This window comes from Planococcus citri, chromosome 2, assembly GCF_950023065.1.
Source record: "Planococcus citri chromosome 2, ihPlaCitr1.1, whole genome shotgun sequence".
NCBI lineage: Eukaryota > Metazoa > Arthropoda > Insecta > Hemiptera > Pseudococcidae > Planococcus > Planococcus citri.
In genome coordinates this window covers 7,984,335-8,011,587 of record NC_088678.1, presented here as the reverse complement: position 1 = coordinate 8,011,587, position 27,253 = coordinate 7,984,335, and the positions used below count along the sequence as shown (strand labels likewise).

The 27,253-nt window shown below is 34.4% G+C and overlaps 1 protein-coding gene across 2 annotated transcripts; it reads left to right on the top strand.

Annotated features, from left to right (window-relative positions):
* Window positions 1–628: 628 nt before the first annotated feature.
* Window positions 629–25,114, top strand: LOC135834453 (uncharacterized). 2 transcript variants are annotated; one of them, XR_010556674.1, is made up of 4 exons: window positions 629–871; window positions 1,054–1,282; window positions 23,789–23,852; window positions 23,997–25,114. XR_010556674.1 is itself a non-coding variant. In XM_065348333.1 (4 exons), the coding sequence occupies exons 1-4, from the start codon at window positions 778–780 to the stop codon at window positions 24,158–24,160; spliced, it is 528 nt and encodes a 175-aa protein (XP_065204405.1). In that variant the 5' UTR covers window positions 629–777; the 3' UTR covers window positions 24,161–25,114. The 2 variants fall into 2 exon arrangements, 1 of the variants encoding a protein (XP_065204405.1); XM_065348333.1 differs by having other exon boundaries at window positions 1,077–1,282.
* Window positions 25,115–27,253: the final 2,139 nt, after the last annotated feature.

The following is a 27,253-nucleotide window of genomic DNA, read 5'->3' as shown; positions in this document are numbered from 1 at the left end:
AAAATAAATGCACTTTTCACCTGAAAAATCATGTGTTTTTTTTTTTACATCCCAAAATGAGCTTTTGCTCTCGCTTTATTCAAGTCTTGTTTGATTTTCATTTTCGAAATTGAAATTTTGAAAAACTCATCATTCAAATTTTAAATTAAAAAAAAAATGAAATTTTGCGATATAATCGTAAGGTTTTTGTTTTATATATGAAAAAAAACCGGAAATACTAATGCTTTGAGGAGAAAAATAAATCGTTAACAGGTTGTTGGAAATTTTATTCTCTATGCAACTTTAGTTCTGAGCATTTTTCACGTAGAACACTTCGTTTCGCCACCAGATTGACCTAAAAATTGATGTAATGAAACAGATGACAAAAAAATAAATGAAAAAATGAGTGCATTCATGATCAGATTTTGTTTCACTGCAACAAATCACTATAAATACCCATTTTACGCAGTTATGTTCACACAAAGCAAACAAGAAACGTTTTTCAAGACCATGTTTAGCTCAGTTTAGTCGGAGAATACGTATGTAGGTAATAAACACAAGCGCTCTAGCAAAACTAGTGGAACTGGACTGATATATTCGTACCTAAAAATCTAATTTTCGCACCGATATGGTCGGTTTTAACGTGAACGGTCACATTGTATGTAGTACATATAAAGGCTGGCACCAATCTCATAGTCAGAGTTCAGATTCGGTGCGGTATATAAATATCCTTCACACATTTTTTTTTTGTAATTTATTTTATATACATCAAGTTGAAGTATTTTTTAAAAATTTTTCATGTCACTGTGCCGAGTATCAATGGTCTGCGATTCAATGAAGTCAATTCTTATAGTTTTGCTGCTACCGTATCGTTGTAATAGTCAAGCAAAAGGTAAGCGATTATAGATTTTTCACGATTGCTATAATAATTTACTAGATGACAAATCGTAGTCACCAAACATACATGATTTCCCAAGTAAGCTGTTCCTCTAAAAATGATTCATTTTTGAGTGGAAATCTAACTAAGTAAGTCAGATCTTTTGCGCGAGAAATCACAGTAACTTAATTAGGTAGGTGGTGCGTATTTAAAATTTCAGAGTTTGATTTTAAAGACAACTGCAGCAAATACGGACAGATTTGCATTAATTACTTCAACTGTTCTAATACAAAAGAACTTATTGAAAGTAAGCAAGCTTTACCGTGTGGTTTTCGGGATGAACTTTCCAAAAAAGATATAAAAATATGCTGCAATCCATCAAATATTATCTCAGCAACAACTTCATCACCACCTCCATCACATCAGGTAAGCAAAAACAAAAAACTCGATATCATTTTAGGTTGTTGGTTTTTTGCCAACACGATAAATATCTAGATTACGGTGATCGCGAAAAAAAAAGTCGACGGATTTTGACCAAATTCAGCAGACACTTTCATTTTGAGTTAAAAGTGACTCAAAATGAGAAATAAATCAAAATTTTATCAAATTGACCTAGAAAGCTGAGAAAAAAATCAAAATTTTATCAAATTGATTAAAAAGCTGAAATTTGAGAACTAATTTTGAATGTCCAGCTCTGTTTGGTAAAATTTTCGAGAATTTTGAGCATTGAAAAATCAGTTGGAGTCTTCAGTAATTTCCAAAAATCTCTGGAAGTTCCAAAACAAATTGAAATTTACCTGCAGTCTATAGGAAATTTCAAGTTTCAAAAAATTCACCTCGAGGCACCATGAATTTTCAAAAAATTACTGAAGGCTCAAAAATCACTTCAACTCACCAACAGTTGACTTATTTGGCAGGTCGAAAATAGGTTATACCTATGTATAGGTGTTACTGTTAATGTGCTTACTCCAGGTAATGTATGAAATAACTAATTCATACATTAACAAAAAAGTACTTAATGCAAGTAAATTGTTCACAGTTCATCTGGGTAATGTATGAAGAATCTAGTTATTCTATGAAATAGCGTCGAGGTGTGATCAGTTAAATCATGAAAATGAACTGTTAAAAATTTAGGTTTGCTGGGTTAGATAGCAAATTTCACGTAGAATATTTTGACGTGGCTAATAACTGCGCCAGATCTTTAAATGAGAGTAAAAAAAATGAAACTTTTGAATTTTTCAAGTTTTATTTGTTCAGCATTGAAAGTGGTGAAACTTTTTTATAAATTGAGACAGAGAGACACGTGGGTTTGCGATATCAAAAAGATCATACTTTTTGAATTCAAGACGACTGATAAAAAGGATATGTCATGAGTAACAGATTTTGAGATTTTTTACAAAAACAAAAAAAATTCCATTTTTTGAACACGTTTTTCCAATTATTTTGCTTGGTACAACTCTTCCTGTTCATTTGGCACAGTTATAGCCACGTCAGAAAATTCTAAGTTAAATTTGCTATCAGCCTCTGCAAACCTTAACTCTTAACAGTTCATTTTATGATTTAACTGATCACACCTCCCTATTTCATAGGATAACTAGATTCTTCATAATCTACAGCGAATGTACAACATAAAGCTCTTTAATACAAGTATGGAAATAGATTATGCTCTTAAGGGTGTAGTTTAGTAGGTAAATGAGTAGGTAAAATATGATGAATTCTATTTTCCAAATTTCATGAAAACGGGTGAACGGATCTGTCTCATTTTTGGATATGTTGTTTAGAAAGGTTATATCTCGGCGAGTACGGAGCTATTTTTTTAAAATTTGCTTTAGAATAAACATATTTCGGATTTAAAATTACGTAATTTAGGGTCCTTTTCATGCGAGCATTTTTCATTTATGAGACAATATTTCAAAAAACTGAGCCCGTACTCGCCGAGATATAACCTTTATAAACAACATATCCAAAAATGAAGCTTATTTGATCATTTTTGAGCGTGAAAAATGGAAAATACGAACACTATTTTGCCGACTTTCTATAGATTAACGTCGCCATGACAGCAAACAAATTTGCGTTTGTTTATGTTTGTTTACATATTTTAGTTGAAGCATTTTCAATAAAGAGAGCGTATGTGCAGTTTTTGCAATTTTTGATTTTGAGAATGGTATTTTTCGTTCTTTTCATCATAAACACGTCTGGCCACCTTCATTACCATTCAAAATCAAAAACAATTTTGTAATGTTATCAATTATCACTTTGAAGTAGAAAAAAATTACATTTTATTTTGATATGATTAATTATTTTCATCAATTTGTTTCGAAATACATTTCATATATTCCAACAACCAATAAACCATGTACTTACCTACCACCTGCTTACATTTTAAGTATTCTCTCATATGCAATGTGCTTACGAACTTTCACCTATTCAGAATTAGAGTATTCGATAAGTGAGTAAATTTACCAATTTCGAACAACCTTAAAAAACTCTAAATTATATTAATCATTGTCTCATTTTGGAAATTTATTACCTTGTGAACTTTCCCAAAATGTCCACATCTTTTGAGTGTACCTACTTTATTTCTCAAATTTCACGGTTTCATCTCTAGAAAACAGATGGCAATGGGCAAATAAAAACACAATAGAATAAAGGTTTAGTTTTCAGTTTTAGCTGAACGTCTTCTCAATAAGCAAAGTTTTATTTGTTTTCGTTTGTATTTTGTTTAATTTTACTTAAGTTTCATCCACTTTCGATGATTCTCACTGATTGGCAATTGAGTAATTTTAATGCGTTTTTGAGTGTTTTTTGATTTTCGTGTTTTTAGGTAACTTTAACGGTGTTTTAAAGAATTTTTAGAAATTCCATCTTTGTACCTACTTGACAAAAAATGTTATCCTTTCTTCCGCAATCTTCAACAATTTGATTGGTTTTTGAGTCTTTTTATGTTGTGTTTTTAGGACTTTTTCTTGTGTTGGAAGAAGTTTCAACAATGTTTTTTTCCATTCATGCTAATTTTGATACCTAATGACAGAACTATTTTTAAAAGGATTTTTGAAGAATTTCAAGCTCAAAATTGGGTTTTAATATTTTGAATTTTTTGAAAAAATTTGCAAGGATTTCAAATATTCTAAAAACAATATTTTTTTGAGCATCTTTGAGACTCTGAGCCCAAAATTAGGTCATGATTTCGAAAATTTCTGAGAAGATGTCATACAACCAGTAGAAATGGGTTAAAAAGTTGGCAAAAATTACTATCAAAACTTTTTTCGAGCATTTGAGAAAAATTGTGAGCCAACAACTTGATCATGATTTTCGGAGTGTTCGAAAAAAATGGCATGCGTTTCATTAAAATGGGGTTTACCTCTACATCTTTCTTGAAATTCCTATTTTTGTTTCAAAATTAGCAAGAAGTACTTTAGTCCTGTTTTTTGCTAGACTTGTTTATCTTATAACTTTCTGATTTTTTGTTTCCAAAGTCCTAGTCAAAAAGTATGATTATTTCGGAAAAGTTGTCAAAAAACGTAAAGTTTTGGTAAAATTGTAAAAAAATATATCCCATTTAGGATGAAATTATCAATTTGTGATCATTCTTATTTCTTGGTAAAATTTTCAAAAAAGGTCAATTTTTACCAAAATTGTTAAACAATTTGCTTCTTGTCCAGATTGGTCAAAAAATCCTGTGTTTGCCAAAATTGTCAAAAAATTCTCGTTTTTTGACAAAATTTTCAGATAGTGTCAATGTTTAGTGTATTGACGAAAATTTGAAATGGTCTTTGGTCAAAATTATCATCAGGAAGTAGTTTCTGATAAAGTAATAATGGTCGTAAGACTGTAGGCGCATAAGAGGGGTGAAATGGCCTTCGCGAGCTTTAGGGTTGATATTTGCATGAGAGGTGGGTACCATCGAGAGATTACCGCGTGGAAAGTTTCAGACCCCCAGAACCCCCCCCCCCCTTCTGAAATTACAATAAACATTTTTTTCTCAGCCTCATGTGAACCTATTTATTTGACTTTTTAGTATGTTGTGAACATTCGTAAGAGGTATCCCCACAAAAATTTTCAACCCCCTCCCCTCATATTCACCCCTTAAAATGGTGTTTATAAACTTTTTAAATTCTTTTTAACACTGAAGATCACGAGACACAATTTTCTAACCACGTTTTTTGGATGTATTTTGGACTCTTACATATCATATATTTTTTTCGAAATTGTTGCTTTGGTGCGCCGTGGTGAAAATGAAAAATTGAAAAAACATGCCGTAGAGGGGGACACCGCTGAGTACGAATATGACGTCAGATTTTGTGATACGCTCACACAGTCCCCTCCAGCGCCTCAACCCTCTCATCAATTTCTGCAATTTTTTAAGTAAAGCTACTTAGATCATATGGGTGTCGTTTTCGTATGAAAAAGAACCCCCTGAACACGAATATGACGTCCGATTTTTTGCTACACTCATCCAGCCCCCTCTAGCGCTTCAGCCCCCTCTAGCGCTTCAACCCCCTCCCCAATTTCGGCTATATTTAAAGTAGAGCTACTCAAATTATATGGATGTCGTTTTCGTATGAATGGGAACCCTCGAACACGAATATGACGTTCGCTTTTGTGCTACACTCATCTATAGCGCCTTCCAGAGCCCCAATACCCCCTAATTTCTACAATTTTTAAAATAAGGCTATATTATTACTCATAATACTGGTATTGTTTACATATTAATTGAACCCTCCCCAAACACGAATACGACGACAAATTCAGTACTAGGCGTAAGCCTACACTTATTCGAACTCTTGCACTATTTTACTGTAATTGGTGCAAACTTGAAAATGTTCGTATAATGTAGTGAAATTATTACATCCAAGTGTTTTAAAAAACAAAATTAATTTCAATTTTGTAAAATCTGCAATTTTTCATAAAAATTCTTGTCAGAAAATTGAATTTCAAAAAATTGAAAAAAATATTTTTGTATTCAGCATACTGGAAATTTAAAAAAATCATTCCGAAAATGAAACAAACCCTCCATTTATTAAAAATAATTCGTGAACGCATGCATTCAATATTATAGCACATTAAAAAAGACAGTAAATGAAAATGAAAAATATAATTCTCCGACCGAGCGCGTGGATTTCAATTTTACACGACAACGTCGTGGAGAAAAAGTGGCGACGCGCTTGGCCGGAGAAATTCTTTTATTCGTGACTATCGAAAGTCAGAATTATTTTGGAAATGTTTTGAAATGAAACGAAAAATTCGATTTGGCAACGCTTCCAACGTATTAAATACCAGCGTGTACGAGTGTGAGTGCAAAAAATGGCAACAATTAATGCAAAAATGCGCACGCACAATTTTTAATAATTCTTTCAAAATAAATTCTCAATAATTATTCAATTTTTCGTTCGTGAACAAATCAGTAATTTGTCTACTGATAAAATTAAAAAGTAAAATTTTAAACTCTGGATTTGGTAGCCAAATATTTTTCAATAAAAATTTCCCATTACCTATTTTCTCGGATTTTTGGAAGCTAAACTACACCCTTAAGATAGTCTTAGCATTTTGCCTAAGTTTTACCTATTGTGCATGCATCAAATCTGTTCACATTGTACAACGTCGCACCCCATTGGTTTCTCCAAAGCGTCACAACACCAACCTGCCACACGCAGTACATAACACACACGTAAAATGCTATGACTACCTTAAGAGCATAATCTATTTCCATACTTGTATTAAAGAGCTTTAGTACAACATGTGAACTTCAATGTTACCACCAATCACCACACAAAATGTTTCAGTCACAAAAAAAATTGCTAAAATTACCACAGACAAAACTGTCAACACAACATTCCCCTATAATTTTGTTCTGATAAAAAACACTAACAACTATGCAAATACAACTTACAATTATAATGAACGATCAATATAAAAGCAGATCCACACAAAAGCATGATAAAAAATGCATAAAAGCTAGATATAAAATTAATACGCACAAAAGTTCGATAGAACGAATGAAAGCTTGATAAAAAAAAGAACACAAATGGTCAAAATCATGATAAAAAATATGTGGTTACGTCTGCATCATGTCTGTATGAAGTAATGGAAATGTTACTTGAAAGATACACTCCTGAAAATTTTGACATTTCTGTTGGTTTATGAACCCAGCTCTCAAAGGTAAGGTACATGAATTGAAGGCCAGTTTAAAATAATGGAAGATTATGTAAACAAAGTATTCACCTTTAAGCATCAATTGTGTATGCAAGATGGTACCATTACTGATTCCTAACAAGCCTTATATCCACTAAGAAAGGCTGTTGTTTTCCCTCTATCCATTTTGGAGCTCTGACACTTAGCCTCTTCATGGCCATACTTACCACATTTACTGCATTTAGGCGGATCCTCACCATATGTTGTACAATACTTTGCCAATTGTCCACTCCCCCAACACCTGTAGCTGATATGAGCTTTCGCAGCTGGAACTGTTGCTGCTACGATTGCTGCTTTGATCTGACTGAAACTAGACTCCAACACTTGTTTCAACTGACGCTTTTGTTTCAACCACTGCTTTCTGAACTATTGGATTTTTCTCTTCAAGAATAATATTCTCGATATCTTCAACGAAGACTTCACCAGTCTGTAACACCGCTCTAATTGTTGAACACGCTTCTAAACAATCTTCAGCTCAATCATTCTCCAGGTAGTGAATATGCTTGGAATCAGTAATGGTACCATCTTCCATACACAATTGATGCACAAGGGTGGATACTTCATTTACATAATATTCCATCATTTCAAACTGGCCTTCACGTATCTTTGAGAGCTGCGTTCTTAAACCAACAGAAACGACAAAATTTTTAGGAGTGTATCTTTCAAGTAACATTTCCATTACTTCATACAGACATGATGCAGACATAACTGCACTGAGCATGCGGTGACCATACCATGGTCATCGCATATCTCTCATCGTAGTTGTCATCCTTCTCGCATCCTCACACTGTTGCCACGATCCTGCATTCCTTCTGTCCTCTCCAACAATCGTCGCATGCTTGCATCACCGCTGTTGATGCTCTTGCACTTTCTTGTTGATCTCTCGTACTGCCTGCAACTGCAACAATACTCGCATCACCGCCTACGCTGCTCGCTCTCCTTCGAACCAGTTCCCGTTATTCTTGTCCATCTATTCTCCTGCCTTTACATTCTCCCCTCATCCCCCCATGCAGAAAAATAGTACTACTAAAGTAATACTAAAAGCAGTACTACTTTCAGTAGTACTAAATTGAGCAATTCAGTTCTACTGACAGTACTACTAAGAAGTATTATTGTAGTACTAGGTACTGAAAAAGTATTACTGCAGTACTACTAGGACATATTACTGCAGTACTACTCAAAAGAACTGTACCTAGTACTACATTTAAAATTTTTAAATTAATTTTTAAAAATATTGAGTACATTTGGCACGATTCATGTTATTACTAATCGTTTTACATTTTATCCATCGAATCATTAATTCATATACCATCCAATTCCATTAACGAAAATTTCCTACCTAACCTGAGATTCGAACCTGCGACCCTACGTTCCTAACTGCGTAACCTTAACCACTAGACTATGGGGACTTCAATGGATATAGCACATTTTGAACAACATAAGCACATTATCCTTGTTATTCTGAAATATTTTCATTTTTTTAAAAATTGCAGTACATTATTATTAAGGAAATTGTTTTAATGATATCGAATATTTTTTTTGCTGCACCAAATACCGCAGATAGCAATTTTCTTTACGTTTTGTCAGTTTCATGCAATTTTGAGACAAATGATGAAACTTTATAGCGCATATTTTTGCATATTTTTGGAAAAAACAAATGCAAATGCTTATTTCAGTTTAAAAAATCTTGATTTTGAGGTTTTTTTAGGTCGTTACAGCTTTTTTGTGGGGGGAAAAACAGCAAAAATCAGTTTGAAAAATGGGAAAAAACAAAAATTTTGAAATTGTCAATACAAAAAAATGAATGTTTTTTCTATAGCCTATAATATGAAAATTAAAAACGATGATCGATGCATTTGTGTTTTAAAAAAAATTAATGTTTGACGTTTTTTTAGGTTTTTTGATAGCTCATTGAAAATACATACCTACATTTTGATACCTACCCATAATGGAGCAGTTTTATAGCACTTATTTCTGCTGTTTTTGGTTTCTTAGCACAATAATATTAATGAAATGCGTTTTTTTTTTTTTTTTTTTTTTTTTTTTTTTTTAGATTGTAACCACTTATTATGAGCGCTTTTTTTTCTGTTTTTCGAGCATATAGAAATAATTGCCGTATTTATTAGCTACTTAATTTTTTAAATTTCAGAAAAGACGTGTGCTGGGCAGGTATAATTGAAATTCAAACTCACATACCTATTTTTAACAAATAAGTTTAAGCTTGAACATTGACCATAAAATGAGAAATTTGTCTATAGTAGTTTTTAGAATGGTACTATAGTACTACTTGATACCACAATAACGAAGTAGTACTGAATAGTCTTACCTAAAGTAGTACTGGAATAGTACTGTGGTATAGGTATTGGAAATATAAGAAGTTTTAAGAACTAGGAACAAAATAATGAGAAAATAGGTATTAGGAAAATTCACGATTGGGAATTAATGGGATGGGTTTGGATTAGGATAAGACAAACCTACCTAACCACATAATATAAAAATGCTCTAAATTTATTCAAAATTACGAAGATAAATCTCAATCAATATTTCATCCAAAGAAAAGGGGTTTTATTTACAAGGTAGGTAGAACCTACATCAAAAACGATCATAGTTGGAACGTATCCCAGTACTAAATTAACTCGAAAAGTAAATTGAATTTACGTACATTTCTAGACATGAAAAACAAGTCGAAATAGTTGGTACTCTATTAAATCTATTCCTAGATTATTCAGATTGAATCACTGTTATAAATCCATACCTAGATCATTCAGAGAAATTCTAACTACTTTACCATTAACCTAATCATTACCTTGACCATCTTAATTGTAGTTCGGACTCAGTCTTTTCATAGACTATATCTTAGCCCTATATTTTGGAAGAAAGAACCTAAATGCTGACCAACATATTGGCTAGAGGATTTCCCTCAGCCCTGCCGGTAACTCGACCCGGAAACTTACTCCATTAGAATTATTGTCCAATTAATTAGAGAAATAAATTCATAGCAACACAAATAACACTCGCGTTACCGGAGAAATTAAATCATTTTAATTAGTTCAATTATTTAAACAAAAAACTCGAATACTGCCATGAAATGACAGGAAAATTACAAGATAAAAAATATAGAAAAATGCGAACGCACGTTCATCAATCGAGAGAGAAAAAACATACTGAATAATAGGTAGGTTATACCTATTGTCATAATCACTCAAGTTTCCCACCACAGATTTTAACCTTGAGATGGGCTCAGTGAATTTATGTACCAAGTTTTGCCTAACTATTTCTATTTAGGCTCGTCTATAGCACATAATTTCTCCCCCTGCCAAAGAGAAAATCTGTGGAAGGGAAAACTCGAATGCAAGACTGAAAAATTACATTAAACTATTGCAATTAACAATGACTATTGAACAACTAATCTAACTCGAATACGATTAACACAGAAAAAGCATTAAGAACAAAATAAAAAAAACTATCGCCAAAAAACACATCACCCATAAACACTACACGAGATTATAATACAGAGTATTCACGGTAATAATAACGATACAACTCGAGACAGAAACTTAAAAAAAAAATTTACAAAAGAAAAAAAATTTTGAAAACGAAACTCATTTTTTACTCGTCTTTTTAATAAGATACTCTTCCACCGGATAGAAGTTATCTCGTACCATAAATCGATCCATCGCTCGAAGGCTTCTGAGAAGTCCGATCATCCGAACTCGCGGTACCTTTTCCTTACATCTGACCGTTCTCGAGTAAGGAATTCCAGGCGGTCCTCGGAGATTAATTGACACTGTCTGTGGGTCGTAGCTTTTGATAAGAGGCCCGATATCTCGTACACCTAAGATGACCGTACCGCGATGTGCCTCTACTTTCTTTGTAGTCTTAAAATCGGCTACATAACATGGGAACCAGTGAACATCATTTTTGTTACGTTCAATGCCAGGAGTTAGTTTCAATGGCACATTCACCTTTCTTCGGACTACTAACCGGAACTCATCCTTCCAAGGCAAATAGACAACCTTGGGATGGCGAAGGAATTCGAAATCAAATGACACATTTTTATCGAAAAACTCGATTGTGGCGGTGTTAATCAAAGACACCTGGAGTGTCGGGTCAATAATTATCTCGACAAAATCGTTGGCTATTTTTCCCAGAACAGTGACGAGGTGTTTCATATTGGTCTGATTTTGATATGACCATTTGGGACAAAAAACGTGTTCGAGTGGATAAACCTCGTCGCGAAAAGTCGAGCGGACCAAATTAAGATGATTGCGCCAAGTAACCGCCTCGATATCAATTCTTGGCCATTCGAAGGACTGCCGTTTGTCGTAATGCTCGAATCTTGGAACCACAATCTTAAAATGGACATATGTTCCACGTATCAACGCTTCCCATAGGTCAACCGCTAAATAAGCAAATACACGGTCAGAAGGGTCCCACTTGAATTCGTATGGCTCATATGTAACAGGCCATTCTTGTGGAACGTATGGTCGAAGGCTGCATTCAGGAATTTCGGCGTCACCGATCAACTCGTGATTGAAGACTTGAATCCCATCTATTTCCGCATAATTTAGTCTTGGAAATCGCGCAGAAATATAGGCTGGAGGCGGTGGCGGTAAAACTACAGCAGCGGCGGCTGGAGCTGCTGTTTCAGAGGCTTCAGCTAATGGAGCTGGTTGGACCGATTTTTCTTTATCGACAGCATCTTCGACTTGTTTCGTTTCATCAGTTGATTGAGTTGCAGTAGCTAAAGCTAACGTTGAATTCGAATTTACGATATCATTTTCGACAATGGCTGCAGCGATGTCAGCAGAAGTTGACGTAGAACTCGAGTTATTCTCGCCAATATGTGAAGTCGCTGGTCGATTCTGCGATGGGATGAGATTACGAAGGTTCAGATCGGCCATCAACGAATTCTGGCGTAATGTCGATAGAATACTTTCAACGGATAGATCTAGATCAACCGGTTTGGACTGTTGGAGTGGAAACGACTTTGACTCAGGAAACCGAAAACCAACCGTTTTCCTTTCACCGGTGCTGTCTTCTTCGGTGTAACTCAACTTTTTTGCCGGTGGTAAGCCTTCGTCGGGACTCTTAAGCGCACTTTTTAACGGAGCATTCAGTCGAGGCAATGAAACAGATAGGTTCTCGAATTCAGTGGAGTGAGTAACTCGAGCAGCGCCATCGAAAGAGAAGATTGACAATTGACGATTTGTTCGGTTAAGTATCTCGGCGTTGTTCCCAAATACATCATCGCTACCGCTATCGGAGATGTTGATTGCGTCTTCGTCTTGTGTCAGGTCAATCGCCGGTTCATTCGAGTTCGATGTGATTACTTCAGGTTGTTTTTCTACGTATACAAATGAAAAAACAGAGGGTGGTAAGATTAAATCACTTTCGGAGAACGCTCGACGAATTGTAGTGGTTAATTTCGGTCGTTGAATTGGAGTTGGAGGAGCCGGCGATATCGGACGAGTTAGAGTGTCCATCTGCTCGAATAAAAATTCGCTTAATCCTTCGATCTCCACAGCGATGGTCGATGGTAATTCGTTCATCTTTGGTACTTCTGCTGGGATTAAACACCTTCGGCATGGAGAAATACGGTCAGGTGTGAAGACAGTGACGAGGTATTCGCGGATATACAGTTCCACCCGCTGTATTTCTGATTCCATCAGATTTCTGGCCAACGATTCAGGCAACTCGAGTGCATTCACTGAAATTTCAATTATCGCTGTGATTGGGCATCGAACGTTTTGCTTTTTTATTGTGAGTGTGTCTTCCTGATCGCTTCGAATTACAAACACTCGAGTGTCCAAATCTTCGGCTGAGAACGTTTTCTTTAAGTTCTCTGGACTCGAATCGACGATGGGATGTATGTGGCCTTGGCGACATGTAGCATACAAATCATTCTGTGAACAATTGAAAATCATACACGAAAATAGATTAGAATTATTCCAAGAGAGGCTTTTGTCGTTTTACAAACTATTGAAAACTATAACTAAAATAAATTAAAAAGAGAGAAAGGCATAGAAGGCTAAGACGAGTAGACAAAAACACCTATTTCATCGGAGGTTGAACAGTGTCATCAGTAGCTGGATTGTATTTTCGAAGATGACGGATATTTTCTCGAATAATATATCCTGGATTTTTTTCGTCTTCGAGCTCGTAAACGTTAATGAAAGGCTTTGTAACAACTTTATACGGGCCTTTCCATTGATGTGATAACTTTGCAGCTACTCCTTTCTCTTTTGATGAAACTGGTCTATTTTTAACAAACACTCGTTCACCAATGTCTAATATCACTGGTTTATGAACCTTCCAGAAATATTCTTGACGACGTTCATGATTCTTTTTCTGATTTTCGAGTATTCGCTGATTTATATCGAGTGGCAGTTTTCGTTGTTTAATTATATCGACTAACGGATCAGGTACTAATCGTCTGCGAACTGCTTCATAGGGTATGCAACCTGTTACTGTACTTTCCGTATAGTTTAATTTACGCTCAATATCTGGTAGGATACGACACCATGATTTTTGTTTATCAGCGATATATTTCCTCATACTCGAACCAATCGTACTCATTACTCTTTCAGCAGGATTACTATTTGGAGTATATCTTGATGTATATCGAATTTGGACTCCTCTTTTTAGCCAAAATTTTCTCCAATAACGAGAAGAGAATTGTGGACCGTTGTCACTGAGTACTATTTTCGGTAATCCAAATTCATTTATCCAAAGGATCATCCGTTCGAGTATGTTTGCTGAAGTTACAACTTTTAATGGGTATAATTTGACGAATTTGGTAAAATGGTCTTCGATCACAAAGATCGTGTCAACACCAGCTGTACTGCTTGGAATCGGTCCAAAATTATCTAAACATAATATTTCATTAAAACGTTCTGACACGAGTGTTTGAATTGGACCATATAATCGAGTTGTTGATCTCATTGAAACTTGGCATGAAATACAATCATTTACGAATTGACAAACTTGAGTTGTTAGTCCAGGCCAATCAAAATGTCTTCGTATAATACGAATCAATCGAGTAATTCCAACATGACCGTATTCGTAATGATAGTGGTGAATTATTTCTCGTTGTAGACTTTTTGGAATAAATATTCGCCATTCTTGATCATTTTGATTTTGATAAATAACCAAGTTCAATTTTTTATCCACTCGAGTACGTTCAGGGTATTTCTTGATACATGCTTGTACTATTTCATCATTATTTTGGATTGATCGAAGTCGTCTAAATTCAGTGAATAGACATTTTGGTGTTTTATAATCGAATAGAAAGATGGTAAAATTTTTGTCGTTTTCGGTAATGTTGAAAGTATACCTTGACAAAAAATCAGCAATCGAATTATCAGCTCCAGCGATATGTCGAATATCTATTCTGAAGTTGTCCAAATACAGCAACCATTTCATAATTCGATTAGGTAAAAGTTCATTTTTCTTGAGGTATGTCACTGCGATATTATCGGTATACAAATGAACTTTATTTCCAGCCAAAAGGTAGTAATTTTTGGCGAGAAGGTGTATGATTGCCAAAAGTTTGAGTTCCATTATTGAATAGGATTTTTCGTAGCCTTTTAACACTCGAGAAGTAAATGCGATTGGCATCATTAGATTTTTTCTGTTTTTTCGACTCGGTTGCATTACTACACCTGCGATAGCTTTCGTCGAAGCATCAGTGTATATGTAGAATGGCTTCTCGAAGTCAGGATAGGTCAATAGTGTCTCATTTGCGAGTTCTTTTTTCAGCAATTCGAAGTGTTTGATATTTTCTTCTGTGGTCAATGCGTAAAGAGGAGCACACAGTACGCTTATTCGAGCCATATATTCTCGGTAGTACTGGAACATGCCAAGAAATTGTTGGAGGCTCTTTACCTCTTTTGGCAACTCGAAGTTCAATATAGGCTCGATCTTTTCCGGATCTACTTGAACACCTTCGTCGGAAAATATCATTCCGAGATATTTTATTCGAGTTTTACACCATTGGGTTTTCCGGAGATTGAGTGTCATTCCGGCAGCTTTCACTTTCTCAAGGAAAATACGAATATGCTCAAGGTGTTCTTCAATGGTTTTCGAGTATATTATAACATCATCAACATACACACCGGTGAAATCTTCACAACCACGTAACACCAATCGAAGAGCATAAACAAAAGCAGCCAAGCTATCTTCGGTCCCAAAACCTACAACCGTCATAACAAGAGGAATACCATCGATGGTGAATGATAGAACGCATTGTTGATCTTCTGCTAATTTGATTTGGAGAAAACCATTATTGAAGTCAAAGATCGAAAAATACTTCATGTCCTTAAACTTCATCCGCATATTATTAATATTTGGCGGTTCAGTCGAGTGTCTGAGAATGTATTCATTTAATGGCCTTCCATCCAAACATATACGAACTTTTCCGCCTCCCTTATCTACGTAGACAAGACCTAACTTGTATGGTGATTGCCTTTTGACTACTTTACCTTCTTTTTTCCACTTCCTTATAATTTCGTGGACACCATCTTCGTAACGATGGGGAATCGGTCGAGATTTACACCACACTTTATGTGGGGGAGGAAGTTTATTGCCTATGAATGCGAATCGGTGTTCGTAACAATTACATAAACCGATTCGGTTTTCAAATGTTTCATAATTATTATGAATATGTCTTCTTAACGTACCTTTATGTTTATTCGAGAGTTCTGTACCCTCGACTGCTTCTTCAATTTTATACAGCAACTCGGTACAGATGACATAGGATGGATTCTCGCTGATCGAAAATATTTCTTCAGGTTTCGTTGACGTTATGTATTGGACTTCTTGTAAAGGATATTGTTTCGGATCCTTCTGTAACTCGAAATTGATTGGGATTTTCTCCGAATCGTTATAATGAATCTTGAACGTTTTATTCTGAAGGGCTGTCACTGTTGGATCGGTCAGCTCGATATAATTCTTCGAAGTATGAATAACTAACTCGAATGATCGCATTAGATTTCTTCCCAAAATCAACGAAGTATTCAGGTCTTTTACGATAAATGCCTGAATATTAAAAACACTTTTATTTGGCTTTTGTGTTGGAAAACTCATAGGTACGTAAGCCATTTTTGTGATTTTCGGATGAGCTTTAGTGGCAGCTAGCGAGAATTTTTGACCCATACCATCAGCTTTAACTTCACTTTTCTTCAGTTCAGGGTAGGCTGCAACGATTCGCTCATACACGCTCTCATTCATGAGTACATGAGAGCATCCATTATCAATAAGTGCATCGACGTCGATTTTCCCAAATTGCACTTTTATTTTCGGTGATACGTCTTTATTCGAGTATTCAATATCGACTGGATCGAGTACGTCAAGGATGCTGTGATTAAGATTGAATACTACTGGTTCATCCGATTTACCATACATACTATCTAGTCTTTCATCTTTCTTCGTGTTTTTATATGGCTGTGTTTTGAAGATATTAACACCGCAATATTTCTTGAAAAAACTGCACATATCGTAAGTCAGTTTATTCAGATTGAGAATTTCCCAACTTGCATAGTCAGGCTTCGATCCATGAGCTATTCCACCAGGCTTGTAGAATTCTTTCTTGATATCGTAAAGAATAGCGCCATCTGATGTATATTTAAACCATTTCTTTTCGGTTGGCACAAGCTCATTACGTTTCACGAACGGAGAAAAAGCATTCCAAAAGAGACAATTATCTTGCTTCGTTGCTGTGAAGTAGATCTTCTCGTTTACTTCTTCTAAATTTTTCCAATAATCGAGACTTATATTTGGAAAATTCACCGGAGCAATTAGAGCGAAAACAATATGTTTGATTCGATAAATGTCTCGTAACGTAACAACCAATTTCTGCAATTCATTCTGGAACTGTGAACTATCGAAATTTTTAAACATCGATTCTTGTAAGCCAAGGTGAATTAGCGCATGCTCAGTACCAAAAGGTATGTCGAATGTGTTTTCTTCAAATAATTGATTCACCTTTTTGACCGTCAAAGTATCACGAACTAATGGAAATTGTGCGTGATCTGCAATGTTCTTATTTTCGTGGAATCTCAAAAATTTATACATGACGTTACTACCGATATAAGCAATTCCATCACAGAAAAGATACATCTTTTCTTTATTCGGAATATCAGGAACTACCGGAGGGATGACTGGAGCTTCTTTATTATGTACTATTGCAGCTTCAAAGGTCGGCTGATCTGAATTAGAGGTAACACTGCGACCTTCGGTGTTACCTAACTCAAGTTTAAATCATCAAGTGGAATCGAAATATCGCAAGCGGAAAATTCTTCAAAATTAGGTGGATTTTTTTGATCATATTTTTGCAAATTATGATTCATATCGACGTAATGAACGGTGAGACCAGGTTCATTGAAATCAATTTCGTTTACACTCGCTACTTTAGTAAATTGAGCTCTTCCACCTCGATCAAAGCGTTTTAGGATTTGACCTTTATCGAATTTTGTGAAAGGATTTTCTTTCTTTGGCGGAGCATTCGATCGATTTTCACCGGAACTGTTGTTTCTACTCGAGTTGGAATCTAGCTTTGAACTGGATGAAGCTTTTGATGATTTTGCATTTCGAACTTTATCCATAAGAGGTTTAGCCACTTGTTGATAATACGAAGAAGCATTCACGCTTTTCTTATTAGCGGTTCCAGAATTTTCCATTTCAGAAACTGCTTCGATAATCTCTTCAATGGTATCTGTAGGCTCCGTTTCTTTAAATATTTCGCGATATTCTTTTCCGATTTTTTCAGTCAAAACTTGAGCAACCCACTTTGGCGTTACTGAGGTATTCCACCTCATCCTTCGTAACCAGAAAGTCACAAAATCTACGACGCTTTGATTTTGATTTTTCTGTTCTTTTTTGAATTCTTCAATATCGAGTTGGTGATTCATAATGGTGGAAAATTGTTTTACCAACTTAATTGCATTCAAATGCCAAGGCTCGTCTATTTGTAAAGCTTTCTTGTAATTGACCAATTCTGTATGTTCGAGAAAATAATCAAGACAGAGATTGTATTCTTGATTGGTTTTCACCAACTGACGAATCTCGTTCTCAAACTCGATAAGGAATTCTTCGACAGTTCGGTAATCATCGCTAGCTTTCCACTTCATAATTCGAGCTCCTTCGCATATTTGTTTCACATTCTTCTTACTGCCAGAATTATCGATACTCGAAAATTGTACAGGTGAAATTACTAATAATGAACGACAATCTTCGATCCGGAAAACTAGTTGCTCATTTTTCGCTTTTAAATGAAAATGTCGTTGTGGAATCGTTAGACAGGAAGGTTGGGGAACAAAATCGCGTTCTCCTCCACCTCCACCACGACTTTGTCTAGCGTGAATAGCAAATTGCTTGGCAATATTTTCTGATAACGTTTCATTATTTATTTCAATGACATCCATTAATAATGCAGCAGTTACTCCACTAGGACCTGGAGCAGCTCCTTCTGACATAGAAGCTGTGGTTGCATTAGCAAGAGACATTCGCTTCGTAACTTTTGATTGCAATTCTTCATTTTTCTTTTTAATGGCATCATTTTCGGCTAATAAACGTTCATAATCTTGTTGTGTAAAAGACATTGTTGGTGGTGGTTGGTTATCGTCTTCGTCGAACACGTCGTATTCTTCGTTTGGAATTTCTATTTTAATATGAACGACGTCTTCGTCCGATGAGTCTAAAGTTTTCGGAACTCGTGGACGATATCGGGATTCTTTGAAAAATCCCTCTGGAACTCGCGGTGATCGCAAATAATACAAAGGAGTTGGTTGAAATAATTTTGCTCGTCGACGTTCTTTTTTCTCTCCTGGATCTAACTCGAGTGAAGAAGAAGAATCAGAATCGAAATTATCGAATTGTCGTGTTGTCTCGTTCAATCGATCTCGTACACTGCTTAACTCGTTATCGATCGAATCGTCAGCTTCTTGATTTTCGAATTCGTTCAATTCGTCGAGAGAGAGTTCGAGTGCAATATTACTGCTATCGAGTGTAAAACTGATAACAGCTGGATCCTGAAAATGAACACTCGCCGATGTCTCGTTGAGTTCAATATCTGGTTCGTTTGAATTATTCACTGTTGAATAAACTTCGTTGATTAAAAAACTCGAGTTACCATGTGGCATGTTGAGTCAGCATTATGGTCCCTAACTAACTAAAAAAAAATCCCTAACTAAGGATCCCTAGTTTCCCTATAGACCAAGGTAATGATCTCACAAGTAACACAACTAACATTTAATCGTTCGAAAACATCTGACTATGCATGAGAAAACCAAAGAAGAGTACATACCCACGCAGGCTCCAGGTTGCGAAATTCCAACCAATTTAGGCATGTCAAATATTTTCGAAAACGAAACACAATACATATAAGAAGGAATCAAATCGAATGTAAACAAAATAACTAGATCTACTTTTACCTCAAAAGACGCCATGATCATAAATAAACAAACGAGAAGGAAATTACTCCATAAAGATAATCAGCTAAGTATTTGGCTGGAACTTTCAAAACTCGAATCGACAAGTACGCGAAACTTTCAAACTTCACTTCACTGCGAAAAGTTCATTTAATTGTTTAATCAAAATCTCAAAAAAAAATGATCACAATAATCGAATCAATTTAGCAAAAGTAAAATTACCGCACTAAAAACCATACGCAAAATGCAAACTACTCGAGAGATGTTTACTAAACGAAGAAAAGAATAATACTCAAACCAAATGCGTTTTTAGATTGCGATCGAAGACTCGACTATAGAGATAAGAGAATAACAAAATGGCGATTTACAAGCATAATACCATAGCTAGAAACTGCGACGAACGTTTCCTAGAAATTTTGTTCAGCCCGATGCCGATTCTTCTACACTAACACAAACACATATCTTTTTTGTATTTTTTATTTATTTTCTTAGAAAAACACGCATCTTAATTCTAAAGGCATATTCTGAATATGTGGATATCCAGACATATGCGGGAAAGGGGGAAATTAATTTAGCGGCCTTTATCAAAAACCTATCCTAGCCGAAGCTTTACAGAGTACCGTTTGTAAAACTAGTTCTAACATGTTTTATTATACGTTGAAAAAATATACTCGATCATTTTTCTGGTACTCGATGGTCTTGATGTAATTACTCGATGTCGTTATCTCGTTGATGGTACATTTTATTACATGTACAATACCAGAACGGCTAGTACAATTCGAAGCTGGTTTCTTCGTGACTCTAAAATATGCTTTCTAACAAACAGTTCCCTAAGTGAAGTAGGTACCTACTACCTATTCGATACCTATTCACAGGCGGACCGTACTTCTCATCAGGCGAAAGCATAGCACAAAAGATAACGCGTTCGAGTTACTATTCTAACGGCCATATTATATTGATTGAAAGAAATCTTCGTGCATAACATGAAACACATGTTTAAAATGGAATTTTGACACGAAAATTTTCTGAAGATGAATTTTGAATAATTAATACCTAAACTCATTAAGCCCTAGCCCCACGTTGGGCGCCAATTTTTATATTATGTGGTATAGGTATTGGAAATATAAGAAGTTTTAAGAACTAGGAACAAAATAATGAGAAAATAGGTATTAGGAAAATTCACGATTGGGAATTAATGGGATGGGTTTGGATTAGGATAAGACAAACCTACCTAACCACATAATATAAAAATGCTCTAAATTTATTCAAAATTACGAAGATAAATCTCAATCAATATTTCATCCAAAGAAAAGGGGTTTTATTTACAAGGTAGGTAGAACCTACATCAAAAACGATCATAGTTGGAACGTATCCCAGTACTAAATTAACTCGAAAAGTAAATTGAATTTACGTACATTTCTAGACATGAAAAACAAGTCGAAATAGTTGGTACTCTATTAAATCTATTCCTAGATTATTCAGATTGAATCACTGTTATAAATCCATACCTAGATCATTCAGAGAAATTCTAACTACTTTACCATTAACCTAATCATTACCTTGACCATCTTAATTGTAGTTCGGACTCAGTCTTTTCATAGACTATATCTTAGCCCTATATTTTGGAAGAAAGAACCTAAATGCTGACCAACATATTGGCTAGAGGATTTCCCTCAGCCCTGCCGGTAACTCGACCCGGAAACTTACTCCATTAGAATTATTGTCCAATTAATTAGAGAAATAAATTCATAGCAACACAAATAACACTCGCGTTACCGGAGAAATTAAATCATTTTAATTAGTTCAATTATTTAAACAAAAAACTCGAATACTGCCATGAAATGACAGGAAAATTACAAGATAAAAAATATAGAAAAATGCGAACGCACGTTCATCAATCGAGAGAGAAAAAACATACTGAATAATAGGTAGGTTATACCTATTGTCATAATCACTCAAGTTTCCCACCACAGATTTTAACCTTGAGATGGGCTCAGTGAATTTATGTACCAAGTTTTGCCTAACTATTTCTATTTAGGCTCGTCTATAGCACAGTACTATCGCATTACTTGGTATCCCAATACTGAAGTACTACTGAATAGTTATACAGAAGTAGTACTGAAGTAATACTAAGTACTACTTAGTTCTACAGTACTGAATTAGTACTCAATAGTTTTACAGAAATAGTACTGAAGTAGTACTATAGTACTACTCATCTATGATTTTCTTGCATGGGCCGCTTCATTCCGATGTTGTCCTCACGCTCCTTATGCCCGTTGCTCGTTCTTGCATCGATCCTCGCCTATACAGATGACACATAGTTTAGTTCTGAAGTTTACGGCTTTGTGTACACTTGCCAATATAAACGTTTAGCTCCACGCTTCACCTCGACCTTTATTCCTCACTCGAGACGAATATTACGAATGCCTGTAACGTGTTTGGGCCTATCCTCGACTGCGGACACGTACAACCCCGCAAGCATATGATTATCCAGTATTCCAATGATCACATCCATTGCTTTATTTTTCATATTATCTGACAGCTTTGACGGATCTTCTTCTTAGATTGTGGTAATGCAGCATTAGTTTCTCAGTTGCGGCTTCACTCGGTATGCCCACTCTAAACAATCTTTACCTTTGAAAACATGCTGCATCAGAACTGCTTCAGTACCTTTCACAACAGTAGCCATTTCCTCTGTTTGAATTCAAACCAAAACACAACTAGAGCACAATAAACAGCAAAAAACAAGACTGGTAGGTCACCAGAAAGTCACTGGGCCCATAACCTGTAGTATTTGATTAAATAAAAGGACATTATGCACTAACCCTTTCAAGCTTTATAATTAGAAAAACACCAAACCAAAACACAACTAGAGCACAATAAACAGCAAAAAAAAAGACTGGTAGGTCACCAGAAAGTCACTGGGCCCATAACCTGTAGTATTTGATTAAATAAAATGACATTATGCACTAACCCTTTCAAGCTTTATAATTAGAAAAACACCATTACAACAAAGGTACATAAATCAAATATGAATAAAAACTAAAATCTATGGCAAATGGTAAATCTCTTTAGAACACAAGTATGGAAATAGATTATGCTCTTAAGATAGTCATAGCATTTTACGTATGTGTTTACACTGTTTACGTACTGCGCATGGCAGGTTAGTATCATCACGTGGTGGAGCAACCAGGGGTGCTAACCGTAACCGCAAAAAAACCAAAAATCGTAACCGAAACTCGAACAAGATCCATAATTTTAGCCATTTTCAAACCCTAACTGAAAACAAAAACCGAAATTTCATGTGTTTTTTGAAAAACCATAACAAAAATAATGAAGCAGCGTGAGTGAAACCTAAACCTAAACAGATATAATTTATTTCGGTTTTTGGTTTGGGGTTTTTCCGTTTTTTTTTTTATTATGTTCATTTTTTTTTCATTCATTTTTTGCGATTTTTTCACTTTTTTGACTTTTGATTACAAAATTTATGTATTAAAAAAATATTATATAATTATTGTTCTTGAAAAATATAAACTTTTTTAGAATTATTATGAAATTACTATACTTTCGTTTCCTGAGATTGAGAAATTTTGAATGTAAGATATTAGAAAAAAAAATTATGTAAAACCAAAAACCAAAACTGAAACCAAAATTTTTTAAATAAGATGAAAACTAAAACCGAAAACTGAAATTTTGAATTTCAAAACCAGAACCGAACAGAAAACCGAAAAATTTCTAGGAAAAATTGGAGTGAAACCGTAATCATAATTAAAGTAATTAAGGTTAGCACCCCTGGGAGCAACCAATGGGGTGCAACGTTGTAAGTGAACAGCTGATTTGATGCGTGCACAGTACGTAAAACTTACATGAAATGCTATGACTATCTTAAGAGTATAATCTACTTATTTCCATTGTATTAAAGAGCTTTAGGCAAATGTACAACATGATTGTGAACATCAGTGTTACCACCAATTGCCACACAAAACGTTTCAGGCACAAACAAACCTAAATTTACCACAGACAAAATTGTCAACACAACAGAATAACAATTGAAAAAATGTGTTTTCTAGTTATTGTTTCAATGCAAAACAAAATAATAATTACCTTCTATTTCATTGACACAATCACTCAAAACACCCATTTTTCAAATAATTATTCAACTTGCAAATAATTTTCAAGCACGGAATTTTTTCCCTTTTTGATAACATCAAAATCTCTTATTCTTGGACACTCTGTAGCTGAGAAAAAAAAAATTGATAAGAAAATATGTACAATTATGCATGTACACAATTACGCATGCTTCATTGTCTAGGTAATTCGAGAACAAGATCTTGGGTCATCCGTTTCCAGGAATTCCACTGCAATAGCACTGCAAAGTGAGTGTACACTAAACATTCATATTTTCTCATAATGCATTGAATATTTAAGTTTGAAACCTATATCCAAACAACTGGACGTAAAAAAAATAATTTGCTATAGTCATTTTTATAACCATAACCGTATTATGGTCCCTGATTTAGAATGCCAAGAGTATGGAAGATATCAATACGTGAAAATATTGCGACCTACTCTTCTACTAGCCGATAAAGGAAAATATCATGTCGAGGTAGACTGCATGCTTACGGAAACATTAATGGCCCGATTAGCGCTCGGTGGCAGTAAAATTGCCAACTGCCAATTGTGAACTTTTGGCAAAAATTCGAGTAAAAGTTGGCAAAGTCTCCACCAATGAAAACGCTTTATTTAATAGCCAACTTGACAATTTGTTGGCAAAATTTTTGCCAACTAATTGTCAACAGAGGCATATTTTTGTCAATTACATATACATTTCGTTTTGCCAACTAATTACCAAAAAGGCAATATTTTTGTCAACTACTCACATTTTCAAAATAAGGGATACATTTTTGAATTTTAAATTTCAAAAATCAAAAATGAAGGGAAGGGTTACATGTTTCAGCTTTTTGACTTCAGAAATGGTATTTTTCCATCGTGTTGCATTTTTCCTACCTATAATATATCACTAAAATTTCCTGACCTAAGGGGGGTTCAAACCTGTGTTCTCCTGCACCTAAAACCCTACACCTAACCCTACAGCTACCAGTACCACAAGATGAATTGGACATAAAATGAATTCTTATCATTTGCTTGCAGGCTCGTGTTGCTAATTGCTTTGATTTAGGCCATGTCAAAAAAATTTACGAATATTTTTGGTGGTAAAAATTCCTTAAAGTAGTACCTAGATTTTTTAAATTTTAGTGACACTAAAAATTTTAAAGCTAAATTCAGAAATTTTTTAAATTCTACTTCAGAAATAAAATAAAAATAAGAAAATCAATTTTAAAAATTGATATCAATTAAACTGCAATTATTTTTTTTAATTTGTTGAATTCTGTGAATTGATTTTTTTATTTTCATTGATTTGGAAAAAATTATTTTGTAAAATGGAATTAAAAAAATATCTGAATTTAGCTTTACAATTTTTGGTTTTACTGGAATTTTTTTCGATCCGTTATACCCATTCGGAATTTTTTTAGTAGTTTTCAAACAATTTTAAATCAATTATCTTTTTAAACAAAAATTATTTATTACGTTGGAATAAAAAAAATTGAAAAGAAACAAAAAGACGTTTTCCTATACAGTTACTCAAGTTCCTACTTTGTTTAATTTCTAAAATGAAATTTTAAAATATTTTCAGTCATACTTAAGTACCTATGTACCTAGTACCTACATATCAATTTTTATTATAATTTTTTTACGTTTCTGCCAAAAACAAAAAAAGGTTATAGCCTATTCTCAAAAAATGTTTAATTAAAATTAAGTACCAGGTATTGAAATTATAATTTTTTGGGGGAGGGGGGGGGGGTTCAAAATTTAAGTGACTGCTTGCAGTAGTTTTTTCAAAAACTGAGTACATATTTTTGGATTTAGCTTCAAAATTTTTGTTCTTAAATTATTCTGCTCAGATTTTTCTGATGATTTGGTTCAAAATATTAGGTATTTTGCATTAAATTGTTTCCTTTTTGAAATTGGCGATGACTCTGTAGAGAATTTTTTTTTTGAAAGTTTGAAAAACCCCACATGGGGGGGGGGCTTTCATGGTTAAAAATATTTGAAATCGTTCATAAGCCTTTCTTTTTCGTTTTTTTTCCAATTTGAGTGATTGCTGTGAATTTAGAAATGTTTTAAAAGAGGTACCTACCTCGTAAATTATTTCGCATTTGTTTTTTTTTGTTTTTCCTTTTTTTTTTTTACAAAATTTGACTGAGTGTAGGGATTTTTTTTTTGAAATTTGAAAATACGAAATAGGTACCAACTTTGAAAGAAAAACTATAGTAAAAACCAAAAAAATAATTTAAAAATGTTAAAAATTTCTCATTTGTAATTGAATTTAAAAATCCAAACTAATACTTAAGATTTTAGTTTAATTTTAAACTTTAAAACCACCAAAATATACTAATTATTTCAATGAAACCCAAAAAATTTTTAGCACTGAAACATATGTACTTGAATTTTGTAGCGCTTCAACTGAATTGTAAAAAAATTTAGTATCTGTAATGTCTTGCTGCGCAAGCGCATGGTGCTGATGTTGGCAAGAAATTGTCAAAATGTTGGCAATATTCTTCTAAGGAAATTATTGCCAACTTTTTCGCAATTTATTGCCAACCACAGCAAGATGCGCATGCGCAAATAAAATACGTGGCAGCGTTTTGACATTTAGGTGGCAATTTTCTCTTACCATCATTTTCTATTTCATAGGTGCCAATTTTATACTCGAAAATGCCAACGTGGCAGTAAAAATGACAAAAATAATTGCCACTGCGCTAATCGGGGGATAAAGGAAATCCAGGCGAACCCGCAGCCAAAAAATATCCTCATATGGTAGACGAATTATCAATCAAAAATATACCAAATACCTACATACTTACACTCATAAGTTCAACTTGAAGTGTCATATTTATGTTATGAATTTTTTCCAATGTCACAAAAAACAGCGATAAAAATACAAATAAAATGATTGATTTTGTAAAACACAGGCTCTCATTGGATATGGAAAAGAATTCAAAAACGTCTCGTGGGATTGCAGCGGTAGTTTAATCAGTGAAAAATTCATCATGAGTCCTGCACATTGCGCTGATAGTACATCGTTAGTTGAAATCTTCACTCGAGTGCCCACATCTTTTTCAAAAACCCTACCCTACAAACTTTTCATTTCAATTAGTTTTCCGGATTTATTTTGTTGAAATATCTGTGATGTCGACTGGCGATCGCCAGAGACATCCGGGGCTCATGTTTAAACCATAAAATATATCATTTTCACTCGCTCTAAACATGAAGTTTCGCATGCTTTTGCCCTCACTTCGCTGGGGCCTATTTTCTTTTTTTTCTTTTTTTCAAAATTGATCTTTATAATTACCTACTTAATATACAAATTCTAAAATTTTGGAGTCAGAAAAAAAAAGAATCATCAATAATAATTGATAATTCATTCATCATAAAAAAATTATAGGATTTTTACGGCCAGTTTTGAGGGAGTTGACCTGCCCTCACTTTGTTTAGGCTCCTGTTGGCTTCTTCTTCAAACCGAACTTTTAAAAAATTCATTTTCCAAATTAAAATTTTTAAAAACTCATCATTCAAATTTTAAACATTTTTTAAACATGTCCCAAATACGAATCCGTGGTTAGTTAACCCGAAATGACAATTTTTGGGCTTCAGGGGTTCCCAAAGTTGCGAATAAAAAAAGAATTTCAGGAATCACTCAGTATTTTCAAAAACT

What these genes read in the sequence shown, in the direction of transcription:
- LOC135834453 (XM_065348333.1), top strand. Translation starts at nt 778, where the DNA reads ATGTCACTGTGCCGAGTATCAATGGTCTGCGATTCAATGAAGTCAATT. An exon ending in TTGTAATAGTCAAGCAAAAG is followed by an intron (nt 872 to 1,076) that starts GTAAGCGATTAT and finishes TTAAAATTTCAG; the next exon opens with AGTTTGATTTTAAAGACAAC. An exon ending in CACCACCTCCATCACATCAG is followed by an intron (nt 1,283 to 23,788) that starts GTAAGCAAAAAC and finishes TTCATTGTCTAG; the next exon opens with GTAATTCGAGAACAAGATCT.